The sequence below is a fragment of the Athene noctua genome, chromosome Z (genome assembly GCF_965140245.1).
Source record: "Athene noctua chromosome Z, bAthNoc1.hap1.1, whole genome shotgun sequence".
Classification (NCBI taxonomy): domain Eukaryota; kingdom Metazoa; phylum Chordata; class Aves; order Strigiformes; family Strigidae; genus Athene; species Athene noctua.
In genome coordinates this window covers 24,714,962-24,734,717 of record NC_134077.1, presented here as the reverse complement: position 1 = coordinate 24,734,717, position 19,756 = coordinate 24,714,962, and the positions used below count along the sequence as shown (strand labels likewise).

General features: G+C 41.3%; 1 protein-coding gene across 4 annotated transcripts in view; it reads right to left on the bottom strand.

Annotated features, from left to right (window-relative positions):
* Positions 1-6,324, bottom strand: part of SREK1 (splicing regulatory glutamic acid and lysine rich protein 1) — a 35,735-nt gene extending 29,411 nt beyond the window's left edge. For 2 of the 4 annotated variants that reach the window (XR_012635591.1, XM_074932529.1), the window contains exon 1: positions 5,872-6,320. Coding sequence is in view for 2 of the 4 variants with exons in the window: in XM_074932529.1 (XP_074788630.1) it covers positions 5,872-6,032 (161 nt within the window). In the remaining 2 variants the exon portion in view is untranslated. Of the gene's footprint in view, positions 1-5,871 lie in introns of all 4 variants that reach the window. The other 2 variants (XM_074932530.1, XM_074932532.1) reach the window with 2 other exon arrangements.
* Between the last annotated feature and the right edge of the window lie 13,432 nt (positions 6,325-19,756).

Genomic DNA, 19,756 nt, shown 5'->3' with positions numbered 1-19,756 from the left:
TAACAGAAACTTATGGAAGTCAAAATCCTAAATTAACAAGGCTAATTTTCTTTTATAATCTTGCTGAACAACACTGACCAGTGCATTCCAAATTCCTATTGTAAGTAGTATTGTAAGACACATCTGACAAGTAAATAATTTATAGTTTATCCTTCTTCCTCCAAATAATTCTTCTTTAGGGAAGTCAAAGAACAAGCCCAGTCATTTTTTAGTGGGTACTTCAAATTAGCCCATAATACCCAATAATCTTTCTTAGGTGTTCATGAAAGTAGCTTCATTAATTAAGATATAAGCAGTTCTTGAGAGTTCTTTCAAGTGTTAGGTATGCAACATATGTTTTTTCAAACATTCAAGAATCCTTTTTAACATCTGCCTTAGTTTGGCATAGTGTAGTGCAGGATGGCACTGAAGGAGGTAGGAGGAATTCACTATTTGGCTAGAAGAAGGAAGAAAATTTGTAATTTGCTTTTCCAGTAGAAAGCACACCAACAGAGATGTCAGAAAGCACAACACATAAACATTGTAACCTTGATCAAAGCCAAAGAAGCTTGCTTTAAAAAAAATGTATTCCCTAGTTAAGGTTTGTAATCTTTATACAAGCAGTTTATTTCTTCACATGAAGGAAGTACAGGTGAAATCTTCAAAGAGAGAAAGCAATAGGATATTGCTGGATCAGCAAATTCCATTTTAAAAGACCATCTGTCTTCTAGCAAAACAGTAATTCATGGAAAATACACTGCATAAACGGGGCCATTCTGACCCTTCCTCAACTGAAACAGAAACACCTGTCAGCTTTCTGGAAGTACCAGAAGCAGTTCCAAGTTTAGCTCAATCCATCTTGTAGTTCCTCAAATTCCAAGCAGGTACTCCCAAAGTTGTGGTATGGAATTAATGAGACTTTAGTATTTAAATACAAGCTCAGAAGTTCTAGACACATTATTTCATCATATTAATTGCATAAATGAACCAAGAACTTAAGAGTCAGGCAGACTGGTATGCTTCTGGTTACCAGAAAGGTAACACCTAGGTAAAATATCTAGAGAGCTGCCCAACTTCAGGACGGCATTCAGAAACACTTGTGATGGAAACTTCTGTGAAAACAGATACACTGAGGAGGCAAAAATAAACAGGGAGTGGGAGACACATAAATATGAAAGTCAACCATATACAATTTAGAAAAACGCTTGAAGTGCTAAGGCTTGGACAACTGGCCCAAGCCAGAGTTGACCTATAGATGAATCCTGTATATTTTGTAACTGAAACCCATTGTGCTAGTAGGTATTGTACTAAGTTATAACAGCCCACTTATGCTGTAAAAAGTGCTAAAGCTTTGAAATACTGAAGCCTGAGCAACGGGCCCCAAGCCGAAGCTGCTAACTTAGTCTGTAATTGTTAACAAAGTATGTAAGGTCACTGGTGAAAGATGCAGCTTAGACAAAATATCATCAGTGGTGAGGAGAGAATGTATCCAACTCCCCTTGTTTAGTCTTGTTCAGGGCTGATAACCCACGTATTTGGCCTTGTTAGAAACTCCCCTGGTCTCCCGCCCTGAGCCCTGGCCAGGCTTTGGGTGGAATCCAACAGGAGAATGAAACCAGAAATTTTCCGCTCAAAACAAAGGTGCCAGCTCTTCTGGCTTGCCGATCTCTGGTATATAAGGCTGGACCCGCTCACAGGGACTTTGGCAGCCTCACCTATGGATGGACACACCGTGCAGGATTTCCCCCTGGCCGGGACAGGCTCTGCAAACCCTCCCGGCAGTCGGGGCTGCCCAGCGACTGCGGGTCTGGATGATGGTAACGGATGCAAGTGGTGATGTATTTTTCTTAATCTCCATTCTCTCTCTCGTGTAGTAATGATTTAACGCATTACCCTGTTTTCTTCCTGTTTGCTGCTTTAAGTGCACTATTCTTTTTCTTTTGCATGTTTTCTGTATTACACTGTTATCACTTGTAAAATACGCCTGCTCTTTTCACTCTGGTGTCTGAGTTTAAATGGTATCCTTAATCAGCAGAACAACTGCAAGATGACTACATTTCTTCTGACCATTTATTTTGTTTGTAGTGGCCAATGTTTTCACAGTCTCAAGTTTCCACATTCAGGAAGGAAATAACTGTACAGAATAGCCTGAGCTACCTGTAAGGTCTTGTTCAGAACAGTTTCCAACATCAGAGATGAATGATAGCAACCTACGACTTTATCAGTACTCAGCAGAAATGTTTGCATACAACTTTTACATATTCTGAAGAGTCAGACTTCATTCACTGCAAAGCTTATTTTTTTTACGGTCATGGGGTTTTTTGGTTTGGTTTGATGGGGGGAGGGTGGAAGGGCATCTGGAGGTTGGGAGGAGAGGGTGGTTTGGGGTTGTTGTTATTTGGGGTTTGCTTTTAAATACACATGCCACTGTTACAACCCAAATCACTGAAACCTCCACTGAAGAGTCTGTGATCCAGACTGTTGAAGACTTTTAACATTTCCTGGTTTTTTACTTTTTTGTTTGGATTGCCAACTCAAGAACATAATTCTGTTCCAGGCAGTTCCAGGCCCCATAAATAAATTTATGTAAATTTAAACATCTATAGAGCCAGCTCTGTAAGTGTATTTTTTATAATATTCTCCCCCTCTATTTCCTGAATTTCAATCACAAAAGCTATGTGGAAAGTATGTTAAAAAATAATAACATCAGAACACTGCTGCAATTGAGACTCTAAAAAGAAGTCTTCAGAAAACACTTTGTACGAAGGTTACAGAGGAGAAATTCTCTGTAAGGAGACCACCTCTGTTGAAAACACATCAATACTGCATCTACATCAAGAAAGATGATTAAGACCCAAAAGATCGAAAATTCTAAAAGGTTTCACAGTGATTGAGTCCTCCCCTGTTACAAAGTGGGCCTCCTAAACCTCCCCAGCAGGCTTAACAAGTCTTTCTTAAAAGATAAAAGTCCTATTCTGGTTTAATTCCTTTTGTTCCATTTTTTTCCTGCTAACATTTTCTAAGGCTGAATTGAGGTTGAGTCATAGTCTTCCTAGGGTTATAAAGGACTGAGGCAAAAAAGCAACTCCTACATCTCTTAAGGTTACTGTAATCTAGTTTCTTTAGGAAAGCAAGAAAACTCAAAAAGGAAATAAATATCTAAATATTATTCAGATGTTTCTGCCACTTTTCTTTCCCTTTGTAGGGAGACAGTAACATCCATCTCCCAAAAGAATAACCACCAACCAAACCCATTTCATATGAATGACCTATTCAGAAAACTACACTGACAAAAATAAAATAAAAGTTTACAAAACATTCCTCTAAGGGCCCGGATGTTCTCAGGAGGGTGATGATGGTGAAGATAACAGAAATTAATAACTTATCAAAATAAGATGTTACAGAATAATTGTGCAGATCACATTTAAACAAGGCTGTGTTTTATCTCAAAGGCCACATATACTGCAGTCACTGCAGGATCTAACAATGTCTAAGAAACACTTGTGTGTTCTAGCCTCCAAGACCATCCAAAAGCAAATAGTATTACAGAAGCAGGGCTTTCAACACCTAATGGAGGCAGTCTGTGCCTTCCTGCTTTCAAACAACTACTTGTGCAAAAATCCAATTGCTGCTCAAAGCTTTTAAATATTTAAATCTTCAGAAGAGCCACCTTTGAAGGCTTATCACTACAAACGTAATTTTGAAGCCTTCTCTGAAACACAGACTTCAACTGGGTGACAAGCATAACACAAAAGCATGACTGGGACCAAGAATCTGATTACAGCTGTCGCTGGCCTAGTGCGCCAAAAACCAGCTCTAAACTGTATGAGTGGTCGGCATACTGGAGTACATACATACCCAAAGCAAAAGACCTGTCACACCCTGCAAACCAGCTTCAGATTTCAACTGTACTTCAAACTTAAAGTGATCTGTGAAAACTGGTCTCAGGCTTGTTCTGAACTGTGAGAACACGAAGTCATACTTCATCTTCTCACAAAACTCTGCTTAAACAGCCAACAGAAAGGTAGTAAATTAATACTTTCTTTAACAACACATTTTGTAAATTTAAATTTAAGTAACTTTAGGCTGTTAAAACCAACACACAACAAAGACACAAAAGTTTCATAGAATATTCTACAGAGCAGGGAACACAGTTTATCCTCTCAGGCTCTTGCATATTCAAATGTTGGCATCATCATGCAAGTGTGGTTTCTCTGACACCTTTTGCACATGGGCTTGTAGGAGGCTGCCTTCCAACCTCCTTAATAGCCTCTGTGTAGTCCCACTTGAGAAAACTCAGTAAGCACTGGAAGTTTTGCAAATAGCAAACTGAGAGGCTCTTGTTAAACAGTCACAGCAATTCTCCACTCCCAACATGGAGTCAATTCAAGTCAGTGGTAGGGTGTCACACTACAAATTAGTGTGGAACAGTCTATGTATATACGCACTGGCAAAATTTCATACAGAGGCACAAACATTATTTGCACATGAACATCAAGAAAGTATCTTATCTGCCTTAAAATCTGTTACATTAACAGTGAAGAGTAAGAGCAACAGTTAAATATATTCAGTCAGAAGAAAACTCATGTATTAAGAGACAAGTGTGGAGCAAGTCCAAAGTCAAACCCTAGAAAACTGTATAAAAATAATCGTGAATCTATTAAAACTCAGTAAGGCTGTTTTAAGCATATCTTTACACAAATGGGTGCCTATTACATATACTTTACATACATATTAAATCACATATGATTTTTCTGAATGGTCCTCTTTCAAACCTGCTCAAGATGTAAAGTGGGAAAACATATAAAAATGGATAAATACCAACTTTTTTGATATTTAGTTTTAAAAATCGAAATTTTATTCATCTGAACATCTCTGTATTAAAATTGAACTATGTGGAAGTGAATGACTCCCTCCCCTTTCTGCTATTTCTATTTAATCTTTAAGAGAAAGAAGAAGATAAATGGTTTCAAAGGACATGTCTGTCATCTACGTCCTAGTAGAACAGATTTGTTAAGAAAAAAATATTTATTTTCCTTCTCTGTTCTCTTGATGATCATCTGCTTGGGAGTAACAGTATTGTTAATTTTGCAAACCTCGGTACCTCCCATCTGAGTGCATGCCTCGCATGCCCTGACATAACGAGAAGAGCTACAATTTAGAGAAACGAGTAGTATCCGTTATTAACTTTCATTTACTGCACACGTCTTATCAGGGGCATTTCTGAGCACAAGGCAGGGCCAAGCACCGTCCGTGAACACCTATTTTGGCTTCTGTTCGAGCAGGCCTTTATCGAGGAACAGAGCCCTTCAAACATACACACACACAAAAAAAAAAAAAAAAAAAAAAAAAAAAGGTAATCCCGCCGACACGCATCGCCCGGGCAGCGTGGCCTAGCAGCCAGCTCTCTCGCCCGACACCCCTCCATTTAGTCTGAGCGAAGAGAAAGGTGAGCCACAGAAAGGGGTCTTTCAGGGAAAAGGGCAAAAAAAAAAAGACTTGCGCCGGAGATGCGCGTCGGGGCAGCCTGGGCGCACACTTTTCGGCAGGCCTGCGGCAGCGGCTCAGAGGCGGCACCGCGCGGGGGTGGCAGGCGTGACCGCCGCCACAAGAGAACACCCGCCGCTCCGGAGCTGCCGCCGCTGGTCGCCTCCTCCAGTCCGGGGCCGCCATCTTAAATGCGGGCGAAGCGCCTTTCCTCTACCATTCCTGCCATACAAAGGGGTGGCACCACGTGACCCCCTCCCCGTGCGAGAAGCTCTGCTGCCCACACTCAAAATGGCACATCGGGGCCTTCTGCCTCTCCCCCTCCCTCCGCTCTCCCGGCCCCTCTAGGCCTCTTCCTCCTCCCCAGTCTCTATCGCTCCGGAGGCCGGCGCAGGCCCCACTTACTCCGGGGGATAGAGGCGCAGCTCCTCGATATCTCCCAGGAAGCCGAAAAGAGTTCGCATCTGCTCACTGGTCACCGCCGAGGACAGGTTCGTGACCTGGATAACAGACGTGGGGCCCAAGGGGAAGCCCAGCGGCACCCCGATTCCTCCGCTGTTCATCATGGTGGAGCCCACACGACCGCCGCACTCGCAGCGGTGCCACACGCAGCCGGAGAGGCGGACCCGACGACAGAGAGGAGCGCGCGGCGCCTGCCAGAGCGTCCCGGCGCGCGGGCGCTCTAGCCGCACTCTCGACTGCTCCCTGGAGGAGTGTGCGGGCGGCCAGCCGCTCGTGCCCCACCGGCCGCGGCTCCCGGGAGAGCCGGCGCCCCCGCCCCGCGCAGACCGGCCCCCGGCGGGCGCCCTCCCAGCTCGGCCGCCAGGGTCGGATCCTCGCCGCCCCCGGAGCCGGCCGGGCCGCCGTTGCCGGGGCGGGACCAGCGCGCGGCCTCAGCCCCGCCTCGAAAGGAGCGCGGGGGCGCACGCGCGGCTCAGCCGTTACCGGCCACGTCCCGGCCCGGCCTCCCGGGCCGCGGCGCCCTGCGGGGAGGCCGCAGGAAGGAGCCGGCCTGGGCGCCGCCCGCATCCCCGGCGGGGCCGCGGCGGCGGTTGGATCGCGCCGTCGCGCGTCGGGACGCTGCGGCCGGTCCCCGCGCGAGCGCGGCCCCAGCACCGCCGGCTGCTTTCCTTCCCCTCCGGCACAGCGAAGGGTTTCTCGGTGTCTAGGTACAAAGCCCCACCTGTAACAGGGCAGGGGCGGGTCCGTTAGTTGGGTTGGCGTGAAACACACTGAACGGTCTGCCAGCGAGTTAAAATATGCCCCCAAGAAATGGAAGAAAATATATACATTTCCCATTTAAGTGCGCTTTTGATAGCCAAGCTCAATAAGTGGTAGTCTAATCACCCTAGGGCGTACACCCTTGAAAACACCCTAACTATGCTTAAACGGGGAAGGGTTGTAATGGGATAAGTTGCTGATGGTTTTGTTAGAACTTGACTGGGAATTTATCCCAATTAATCTGATTTTACCTGGAGTTACAGTTCAAGTTCTCTTTAAAAATTAAATTGACTGGAGAAAATGAGACCGAGCACTATGTGTGCAGGTGATCACTATTAAGTCTTCTGTGGTAAAAGAACTGTGCGTGCTGGCACTGAAAAATTCAAGTTTTCATACGTTAATATTTTATGTTTCAAGGCTTTCCATGCCCAAGACCTGAACTGAGAAGGGACTGAAGTGATTTTGAAGTTTATCTGAGCTGAAAAACATTGAAAACTTATGATATTTCCCTGAGCAAGGGAATTTTTTTCTGTTTTTAACAGAATCTCCATAGGTAAGTCTGGGTAGTTCTTCCTTTATTGATGCTTAGTATGTTACAGAATTTGAAGTAATTCCAGGCAATTGTCAGATACTTATTTTGTTTAAAAATGCCTGTGTATGTTTCAGACAGTACTTATTTCAAAATTATAATTGGTGCACTCAGATTCTTTTTCTAAATGGAATCTATACTCCAAAAGTACAAGATTTAAGGTCAAAATTAAATCCTTTCTTTCAGCCATCCTGGTAGCTTATAATTAGCCAAAATTTAGAGAAGTTTAACTGGAAAATTCAAGATCTGTAGTTATATATTGTGCAAAATTAAACTCTGGTACGATTATTCTAGCTGTAGGAACATTACATAAAAGATTTCCTGTGTTTTGACTAGAACTTCTCATCCAAAAACTGTTCACAGAGGTGTAGAAGCTTTTACTGATTTGACTTGTATCTCTCAGTGGAGGGTACCAGAAAAATGAGCTGTAAAACTTGAAAATAGAACGGTTCTGTGACGTCAGAACTGACTGGGATACCCTCCTTCAGGTACAGCCTTTAATAGTACATATGAAATTCTGGGCTGCTGGTCTGCTTCCCAAAACCATAACACTGTTTAGATTTTGCACTTGCCAGTCCCTGCCACAGGACAAAATTAGCTTGGAAAATAATACAAATAAATACATTTGATTTCAGAAGAACAGCAAAAGAACACCCAAACCCAAAACCCCAATGTTGAAAGCCTTGGTTCACACAGGCTGCCATTATAATGCCAGAAACAAACAATTACTCTGTTTTAGCCAAACTTCAAAATTTAAAAGTATTTAAGAGCCACACCTTCTCCTGTAATAAAAAACAGAACTATTGAGAAAAATAGTTAAATAAAATGGGTGGGCATGCAGAAGGGGAATCTGTACAAGTAGTGCCCAAACATCATCTCTCTAATCCATGGTTAACAGACCTGCATTAACATCTTATGTTTGCTGTAGGCCAAGAGAAAACTTTAGCTATGACCTAAGTGAATTAATACATGGATTAATACATTAGGAGCTTCTCTTCAATTTTGCTCATCTGTTTTTATACTTTTTAGTGACTTTATTGGTGCACTTAGATTCAGTAAATAAATTCTTTCTTTTTACCCACCTTGCTTGTATGAGCAATGATGTCACAGAATCACAGAATGATTCAGGTTGGAAAAGACCCTTGGGATCATGGAGTCCAACCATCAGCCTGACTCTACAAAGTTCTCCCCTACAACACATCCCCCAGCATCTCGTCTAAATGATCCTTAAACACATCTGGGGATGGTGACTCCACCCCCTCCTTGGGCAGCCTCTTCCACTGTCTGACCACTCTTTCTATTTTTTCCTAATGTCCAGTCTGAACCTCCCCTGTTGCAGTTTAAAGCCGTTCCCTTTTGTTTTATCACAAATTACCTGTGAGAAGAGACCAGCACCAACCTCTCTACAATGTCCTTTCAGGTAGTTGTAGAGAGTGATGAGGTCTCCCCTCAGCCTTCTCCTCCTCAAACTGAACAGTCCCAGCTCCTTCAATTGCTCGTCATAGGATTTATTCTCCAGGCCCTTCACCAGCTTCATGTTAATTAGCAAAGACCAAGGCATTCCATGCCTGCAGTGCAGAAATCCTTCAGCTTTTCCCAGCTGGGGATCCCATCATCAGTCTTCTGACAATCCACACAGTAGATTTTGACTGAGCTCCAGTCCTGAAGCTCTTAACCATGATTTCAGAAATCCCTTTGCAATTGCAGAGTTATCCAGAGCTGATGGAGTGCTTGGGAGAACAGCTTTACAGTCATTGCATTAAATTCTCAAAAATGTGTTAACAGCTTTCTGTAAGAGGAAAGTTATTACTTAAAAATTCATATTCTTAATGTGCACCAACAGGTGCAAACCATGCTTCAAAGAGAACTGATTTTTCAGCAACTATTGTGTCAAAATTCTTTGTTTCCTGCAAAGTTGCTTCTGAAATTAGACTGAGTGGGACTTCGCAGTTCATAGGGGTCCCCTGATGAGCACAGTTTTCAGACACTGTGAAGGCAAATAATAAATCATGCATCGCCAATAGTGTGTCCATCCTTTCTGAAAACAAAAAGTGGCTTTTTTAGAGGTACAGGGCAAATCTCAGAATATGAAGCATTTGCTTGCCCTTAAAACAACATACATTTTCTGTTTCATTCATCAGCTGAGTTTTTCCTGTGTATAGAAAATAATCTTCCCCTAAGACTGTATCATTCCCTCTTTTTAGATTTTGAAAAACAACAGCAATACCTTACCCTTACAGAGATCATGAAACTTAAATTCTGTTTTACTTACACATAAAATAGTAACGTCTTTAAACAAAAGCAGCTATTAACCTTTTGTCTATGACTGTATTTCCTGATCTATCTACAAGGTTTAAAAAGAATTTAGTGGGAAATGTTAATTGCAAGTGCCAGTAGCAAAATCTTGGCAATTGAGAAGGAGGTTACAGTAAAACAGGTTCCAGATGATCAGGAGAATAGTCTTCTTCCTTACAAGAAGGCACCTTTAGAGTAGATGGTGATCATCTTTACTTTAGAGTAAAGGTGAAGTGTGATGCTTGCTGCACTTCCAGCGGTAGAGAATGGAAATCAAAGGAGGTAAGATAAAGACAGAAGTATTAGAAAACATTCATAAGCCTTCTTTAAATGGAGCCTTAAAGACTTCCAAAAGAATGTTATCCACAGAGCACATCTATTTGATATAAAATCAAATAGTTCTAAGTTTTAAGCAATTTATGAAAAACAGAATTCAACTTCAGAGTCAGCTACTCCTGGGGCACTGGTAAAACTTGCCTCTGGAAATCCCAAGCCCCTGAGACCAGTGAGAAAGTCTGGAGCAAGGAAGACATAACACTTGGAAGGGGAGAATCAGGTTAAACGAACTGTACACACAGAAGTCCATGAAGCCACTGTGAGAGCATCACTAATTATCTTAGAAAGGTTGTAGTGTTTGGGGGAGGTGAATGTCACACCTAGATTCCAGATGGGCAAGAAGGAGCATCTGTAAAACTACAGGCCAGTCGGCCTCACCTCGATCCTTGGGTAAGTGACAGCAAATCCTCCTGGAACCCTTTTTCAAACACGTTAAGGATGAGAAGTTGTGAGCATGGATTTATGAAGAGAAAATTATGCCTGATAGCCATCTACAATGAAATTACTGGCTCCATGAAAGAGGGGGAGCAGCCAGTAGTATTTGTCTTGACTTCAGCAAGGCTTTTGTGACTGTGTCCCATCTTCATAGACAAATCAATGAAGTACAGATTATATGAGTGGGCAGTCAGATGTATTGGAATTTGGCAGAGCTGCCCTGCTGAAAGTGTTGGGATCAGTGGCACAAAATTCAACTGGCATTGAGTCAAGAGTGATGTACCCTAGGGTCAATATTGGGTTCTGTACTGTTATATCACCATTTGATCTTCATTAATGACCTGGACAGTGGGACATAGTGCAACCTCAGCGGGTTTACAGATGATACAGAATTCAGAGGAGCAACTGATGCCTTAGAGCGTACATGCTGCCATGCAGAGGGACCTCAAAAGACTGGAGAGATGGACTGACAGGCATCTCATGATGTTGAGCAAAGGGAAATGTGAAGTCCTGCACCTGGACAGAAATAACCCCATGCACCAGTACATGCCAGAGGCCAACTGGCTGGAAAGCTGGCTGGCTGAAAAGGACCTGGGAATGATGTTTAACATTGGCAAGCAATGCACCCTTGTTGCAAAGAAGGCCAACAGCCCCGTGGGCTGCATTAGCAAGAACATCACCAACCAGCAGGTTGAGGGAGCTGATACTTGCTCTCTACTCAGCACTGGTGAGGCCACACCTGGAATGCTGTGTCTAGTGCTGGGCTCCCCAGCTCAGAAGGCTTCATATCAATGTAAGTATCAGATGGAACAGCATAAACAAGACACCCAAACTCTTCTCAGTGGTGTCCAGTGACAGGACAAGAGGCAAGGGGCACAAATTGAAATACAGGAAATCTTGTTTAACCATGACAAAGACCCCTTTGTTTTACTGTGAGCGTGGTTGACTGCCGGAACTGGTTGCCCAGAGAAGTTGTGGCGTCTCTGTTCTTGGAGATACTTAAAACTTGGCCTGAGTAACCTGCTCTAGGGTTGGGCTGGGTGATCTCCAGAAGGCCCTTCCAATCTCAGGAACTCCATGATTCTGTGAGAATTAAAGGTGCCTTCCTGAACTGAGTTCACTTATTCAATCATTCTTAATTGATAGGAAGCTCGGAAGAATACTTTTGTTAACTTTGTATCATAACAGACATATTCTTTAGTAGGAGGTCTTTGAATATCAATTAAAAGTGCTACACTACTGCTACCTTGCTTGGAATGTCTGTATTCAATGCTGGTCTACAGTTGGTGTAATTGTTTGTTCTTTGATTATTTTTTACATATATTACAAGATCTTTGAATTACTCACTGATGGTTTCCATAATCACTTATCTTCTTCAAGGAGAGGGAATCTAACACACTTTAATTCTTACTGTCATTGCCAAAACTTGATTAGAGAGAACCAGCAATGCTTTGCTCATTTACAATTATATTAAACAGGATGTGATGGAATGTGGTTAACAAGTGAGACTAGTGTGACTAATTTAAATAGGAGAACAAGCATGAAGAATGTCTTTGGTTTTTTGTTCCTCTATAATAGAGGGGAACAATGCTTAATTTCTACCAAGATGCAATTAAGAACAAACAGCATTTCTGCAAGGAAGGCCTAGCTGCCAGTTTCCCAGTTGATGTTGTAGCAAACAATGTTTGGAATTGCTCAGTAGGTCATGTAAAGTAATACTTCGTATTGGCCAAGCAGCCTATAAAATATCAAGCATATCATTGCCAACCTAAGCACAACTCTAAGATAGTCTGCAAAAAACTTTGCCTGAGAAACCTTCTGTGGACACATGAAGATCTCTATGAATCTGCACCACTGTCAGCAAACCCAGCTAATCTCAGTTTTTAGATCCGTCAGAAGTATTTGCCTGTATGTCAAACTGCTTTTTCCACTTGTCATCATATTTTTCTCAATCACCAGTTACTCCTTATGTGGTGGTGTAATACTTGTTACTCACCTGACTTACTCAACACTATTAAACATAGAAGAAAGACTAATAGGTACATTGTTCAGGGAAGAACCACCCATATGGTGGTAGGGTGGCTGTATGACTGATACTCCTTCCAATAGGCATTTCTCAGACGAGTTTGCTTGTCAAACGGTGAGGTGTTTCAGTGTAAGCTATTTACGTATCAACTCACATCAATACATTTGCAGGATGCTAAATAACGCACTCTTCTGTTTATTTTTTATTCAGGCATTCATAATTGTGCAATTATACACAGAAGTCAAAATAAAAAAAAACCTTTTAGGGAAGAAAAATATGTCCAAACATTAAAATGATGATTGTATAACACAGTTTGAATTTAGGGAACTTCTGCCACCTTATTGAAACTTTGAGAAAAGTTTGAGTGAATTGAACAAATGTTTAAAATACTGCCATCATTTAACTGTAACTAGCACCTTTAGTTCTCCTTAAAGCATTCAAGCTGTGTTCAGTATACTACTTATTTATTTAAGATGGTTAATTTATAATCTTTCAGTATATGAGAGTGATTAAAATAGACATGTATCCATCTGGTGAAGAGATTCAAACAAAAATAAAGCGTTTTTCTTATGAATGTTCTTTCGTAAGTGGTATTAGAATGCCACTAAAAGCCAGTACATTGGTATAGGTTTATTTCCATACACAGTAACTTTACACCATTTGCCTTATCATACAACCAAAATTCCAGTGTTTTACATAAATGGGCAATGCACAGCACAAGAAACAAATGAATCTTTTACAACATTAATATTCCTTCTCTTGTGAATTAATCAAGAGGCATAATCTTCCTATGCAGGCCTCCTACTACTATTCACAGTAGACTGCTTGTTCAGATTGACTGCTGATAATACTCTTTATTTTCTCACTTTTTGCCCAGACAGGTGCTCCAGGTTGAGATATTTTTCTGCCTCTCATAACCAGTCAGGAATTTTACTCAATGTATAAATTCACACAGATGCTTGTCCAGTTCTGCACCCAGCCAAAACCTCAGTTCTGATAGTATGAACTGTTTCTCATCAGAGTACGTCATTAACATGAAATCTGAAAACAAAAATGTATGTTTCGCATACATTTACAGATATATCAGCACATTTTATTTTGGAGTAAAACTTTTTTAAGAAGACTGTTGTGTAGTAGAGAAAAACATCTTGCAGAAAAGAAACTCTTAATTCTGTGAAGTAATGCCTAATCCACCATATCTGTAATTTCAAAAATTATACAAAATGCATTTAACAAGACCTTTCACAAAGTATGAGAACATTTTATATCTTTAAAATTAAAATATTTTTCTGTCATTAAATTTCTCTAGTAGTAGCTGTTTTTCACAGACGAAACTTGATCTAGAAGTCTTAAAATCCTACTTGTATTGAGATTAGTAGATGAAGTCTACATACTCAGTGTAAATAGTTGAAACCCTTTCAAACCTCCTGCCTCTGGATGGCAGTCATCTACATAATGCTCTGGATGGCAGGGGTAGACTGAAACAGCTGTGCGATCTCTGCGTATGCTTTTTCTCTGTTTTATGGCAAACACATGAAAAAAAGTTAGGATTATGCTATTTAGCATAGCAGTATCGGTTATAAGAATCATATTAGCAGCTATATGAGTGTGTTTCATAATGAAGTTCGCCTTCTCCCCATAAAATTGCTTAAATCAAAGATGGAATAGCTTTTCTCAGATTTCAATTCTTTTAAAATTTACTCTGAAATAAGATTAGGAATTTAGCTAACAACCAATAGTAGCTAGATATTATTTTTATTTCTGAATCTGCAAGTGCATATCTCCAAGCAAAAGGAGATTATTCCCACCATTTACAGACTAGGAAAATGCACCAGAGCAGGTTAAAAGAGAGATCTGAGAACAGATTCTGTATCCAATTATCATTTCAGGGCAGCATTTCTTCATTCACTTATGAAATGTAACAGTACTTGGATTACTTGGATTACAGCAGCATTTCTTCTTCAGAAGGGTTTTCTAGAAATCCCTCTTTTAATCTGTATAAAATTCTACAAATCAATTTTTAAAGTTTATATTAAACTAAAAGTTTTATGATATACTTTTAATGTGTGAATATGTACGTTCAGCTTGGGTTTTTTTGTTGTTTTGTTGTTGGTTTGGTTTTTTGTTTGTTTGTTTGTTTGTTTGTTTTAATTTGAATGTCTGCTGAGAGATCTTCTACCTGCGATTTTTCTGGCAGGACATACTATTGAAACTGTTCATGTAGGTCCCTGCTACTTCTTGAGAAAAAAAGCGCATCTTTTTACTTTGCCATGAGGTTCATCCTGCTGTAAGTCACAGCATGTAACTCTGCATAAAGGGAAGTTGTTTTGAAACCTGCAGGATACCTATCCGAACAAGATAGATCAAACAAGTTTGACAGAAAATTCTGGAATTCACTGGCAAGAACTTCCTCTTCCTTCCAGCCAGAGTTTGTAGGAGCAGGGCAAGAAGTTTAAATACATTTAGGACACGAAAATTTCATTCCTCTAAAGCCAAATAATTTCACATATAGTGGAGAAACTGCAGAAATGGGCCTATTTTGGTTCATGTCTCTGGGGTGCAAACACAGTTCCAGTCTACCCATTAAATATGAAATTTTCTTTTTTTGTGCAATAGTTGAATTGCTGTCATCATATGTATTGGTTTGATAAACTGGAGTTCATAGAATATCATCTTCAGCTGGATAATACCACCTGGAACTGAGAAAATCACAGCAGCAGTGAGTTTTCAGTGTGGGGATATTGTTTTGAAGGACAATTATCCAGGTATTGTCACAGCTGAAGTGGCTGCTTTAATTTGCTCTCTTACGCTGTATTTCAGAGAATACTTCTTTTGCCTTAAGTTGGAAAAACAATGCCAGTTTTGCTCATGTCATTCAACTAAATCCTTATTATCTGAGACACAGAAAAAAGTATGAATAATGGTAACTTGCACACTTAAAATCTAATCATGTGTATCCTGCTGCACGACAAGATAAGGAGTTCTGGACACAGTCACTCTTTTTCAGTATTTCTAGTTCCCAGCTTCCTTCATGGCACCAGAATATAGGCTTCCACGGACAATAAAAAGGATTAGAACCTTTGTAATTGTGAAGTTTGAAAACATACCAGAGTGTAACTCAGTGCAAATAAACATTATAACTTTTATTTGAAAGTGAAAATAGACATTATTGCAAAATTAATCAAGTTCCCTAAGTGCTAATGTTGAAAATTCTTTTTGGTACCTTAAGACGTTTTGGTATCTTAAGATGTCTTAAAATAGAAGCGCATCATGATTAATACTATAATAGAATAATTACAATCTACAATTAAAAAACCACGTTACTTACTGCAGAGTCAGTCCCATTATTCAGATCACCAAGTGTATTTTCATAGCATTTTTTAATTAAAATGCAGCAGAAAAAAAGATGTTTAGAGGTTTTATCAGTTTGGAGGCTTTTCAGCATGGTTTCTGACCCTTGCATGCATCAATTGCAACCTTATCAGTCATTTCATATTACAGTTAGCAAATAAGACAATTTTACATGATTATTTCTTTTTTCCCAGAACTGAGTATTATGTCAGCTAACAAGCTGTTAATATCTATTTCAGTATTTATTAGTAAACCTCACTTTCTCAGTAGAAGAGCCATGGCTTTCAGCTGAAGTACTTCTGGCAGAAACATTCTCATTAAAAATACCTTCTCCATATTCAAAACCAATTGTTGATTATTCTATTCTGAGTGAAAGTTGTTGCAAACAAAAATCAGTCAAATATGCTAAAATGTCATGACATTAGGAGCCTTAGCACAATGCTTTCAAATCATGTATTTTGCCATTGCATACTTATAATTTGATAGAAAGCTTTTTCCCCTTTTTGTTGGTTTGTCGGGTTTTTTTCTCTGAATTTTCTTTCACAAATCATCAACATTAGCAATTGAATGAGAATTTCTCTGCAGATCATCTGTTTCATCTGCTACCAGTTTCTCTATTAAGAGACCGTTGTTGAGAAGTTTGTCCAAATCAGTATTTTTACATGTCTGGAAAACAAGAGCAAATATTCCAACACAGTTTTTTCATTAATTTAGACAATACTGAAACATAAACAGTTCATCAATTTGTAATGTCCAACAATGCTTCATGAAATGCACGCAGTGCAGAGCCATATTCCCCTTTGTGTTATGCAGCTGCAAAAATAGATGTTGCAGAGTACTGTAATTAGAAATTTATTTCCAAATGTTCAAAAGTTCAGGCCATGCAGAAAAGCTATATCATTTCAGCAATATGATCTTTCATGGGAAACTGTTCATTTTGGGAACCTTGCCAGTGGAGCCACATACTTGTTCTCTCGCACCTTCTTATTACATCTGTAAAACTTTTAATCAGGTGTTCATACAGATGTGGGTGGCTGAAAGTATCCTCATTCAGCCATTACAAGCTACATGTTAACTGAGTATTTCACAGTTCAGTAACATTTATCCATAGATACTTAATAGATTTTTCCCTTAAGTGGGATAATTGCAACCTACTTTTGAAATGCACAAAACCCTGTGCAGATTATTTCTGATGCAGTCTAAAATATGTAGGTTGTATTTTTTATTTCATGTTATCTCTTCCTTTAGGCCAAATAGCTACTTATTTTTCTATACTTAATTCTTATCCTTAATACAAAGCAGTATTTTGAACTGCAGTCATGTTCTTGTGACAGTATCAGGAGAAGCAAACACAAGAAGGGAGAGAGCTGGAAATCGGGCAGTGCGACATAGAATAATAGGGGCTGAACTGCAAGAAGGAGTAACGCCGTGCTTGAAATGAGGCTCCTGGAACGTGGTAGAAGAGGGGGACTCCTGGGAATCCTCTAAGAAACTTGAGAGTACTTGTTGCTGCCAGGTACAATGCAAGGGAAGCCACAGGGTTGCGGGCCTGGGGAAGCTCTGGCACCTTCTAGCGAGCATGGTCAGTGTTATAAACTGGCTTCCTAAAATTGGCTGAGTCAGAGTTTCCAATTTCTTTATTTAGCAAGCGGCAACAAGCAAAACAGCGCTGGGCAGCCGGAGAGTCTCCTGCTCCAACAACGGCCCACTGCTCTTAAGGTATTTTGTCTTAATTTTATACTACAAAGCATTGTATATTCATTATACGCCTATACATATACATTACCTAAACCCGCCTACTCCCGCTTCGTATGGTAATTAGCTTATCAGTCCTTTACGCTTGCGCAGATGCTGCTGAAAATTACGGGCCAGGGTCTTCAAATCATGGGCGGTGGTCTTTGGGAGGAAGGCCGTAGGTCCTCCTCACAGTGTACTTTTCACCCTTCGCCTGGAATGTGATGATTTTACAAGCTTGCAGTGCTCTTATCAGTCTAGGCTCGTTACCGGTCTTGAGTAAGGAGATTTATGGACGTCCTTGTTCATGCTTTATAAAGTACAGACACTTCTCTCTCTTGTTGCCCCCCCTCCCCCTTTCTTTCACTCTTTTACACAATATCATTCTATCATGTTTGTTAGTTCTATATAATGTGCAATAGTTCATATGACAGTTCACCTTTCCATTGTCTTTTCGCTGATTTTGATGAACGAACAGTGTACCGTCCATCACACTCAGCAGCCTTCGAGGCAGGGTGCCTGCAGCCTTTGTTACAGCTGCCCCTGCTTCGGGAGGGTGATGCTCCCACCCGTTTAGCCAGGGAGAGACCTGGGTCAGAGCTTAGTGTGTCAGAGGGGGTGCCTGTGGCCTCTCCTGGACCTTTCCTGCAGGAGGTGCTCTGCTGTTAGGAGAGCTGTGCTGCTAAGCAGAGGAATTATGGAAGGCCACAGGCTGCACAGCATCGGAGAGGGACAGGATCTCCTCAGAGACCCCACAGCTTCAAGAGCCCTCCACCCCCACCAGAGTGCCGACCCGGGCAGTCTGTCACTAGCAGAACCTCAAGGGGAATATCAGCAGAAGACAATGGCTGGAAGCTGGTGTCTTCTGGCTAACGCTCTTGCTCCGCCTGAGCTTCACCGGCCTCAAAGCTGAGGGTGCTTTCAAACAAAGCATCTGGACAGACTGACCCTGAGCCACACCAGACCACCTGGCAGTGGGCAGCTCCCTGCTGCAGGGCACAGACACACCCGTTGCAGACCTGATCAAGTGGCTAGAGAAGTTTGCTGCTTGCAGGGGGCTCAAATCAAGGATTTTGAGCTCAAATCAAGGGGGCTTTGATCAAGGATTGATCAAAGAGGAGAGACTGCCAAAGTTTGCCCAACACTCTGTCTATAACCCCCTGCTGTTCTCCCACGTTGGCACCAGCGATAATTCCAGGGGCAACCAGGAGAGGATCACCCCCAGTCTCTGGCAGCAGAATAGTCAGGGGTCCCAGGTGTTCTTCTCCTCGGTCCTGCTCATGAGGGGAGAGGTCATGAGGAGGAGAAGATGGTTACTTGTCCTGGTTTCGACCAGGACGGAGTTAATTTTCACTGGAGTATTTCATACCATGTGATGTCATGCCCCGTGGGTCGCTCTCAGGGGCTGCGGTCTGCCCTGTCGGCTGGTGTTGCTGTGGGGGGCGGCTACTGCGTTCAGTAAGCCACTGCTGCATTTTACCCATTTTCTTTTTGAACTCACTATTGTTACTCTTGTTATATTTAGTAAATTATTTCTTTTTATTGAACCCACGAATTCTCTTCTTTTGTCCCTTCCCTATCTTACCAGAGGGGGGAAGGGGAGGTGAACAGCCGGCCACGTGGCGTCTGGCTGCCCTCTGAGTTCAAACCTCCACAGTACAGACCATCAACAATTTGGTGCAGAGCTGGGGTCAACAACACAGTTTTGGTTTCTTTCACCATGGGACCCTCTTTGAGCATGAGTGAATGCTTGGAGAGGTGGAATCCACCTTACTAAGTGGTGGTGGGGATGTAGTAACTCTTGAGATTCACATAGTTAAGTAATATCTCTTTCAAAAATGTGTAGTCTAGAAATTAAAAATATTTTCACTATTGAAACATGTTTGTATAGAAACTGCACCTCCCCTGGGTAACCTGAAAGCCCTGGCTACAGAATAAAGAGCATGGATAGCTATAGAAAGCTTAATTTGTTAAATAAAAATAAACTACAAAGCAATATGACTGGAAATGTGATATGAAATTTTTATCAGTTTCCACTGGCTTTTTTTCTTAGATCGTCATTATAAAAGCTTCCTCTCCCTGACAAGAGTCATCACTAGTTTTTTTTAGTCTTCATAATCTTCAGAATTGTAAGAAGAATCAGATGAAGTAGCGTCACAGACAATTAAATCATGTGTTTATTGCTTACTTGTGGATGAATAAGAACATAAAAACCAGTGGGTTCCCAAGCCAAGAAGCAACTGCCTCGTAGACATAATGCTTCTACCAGCTGGTTGCAGTAATACTTCCGTATATCGGCAATC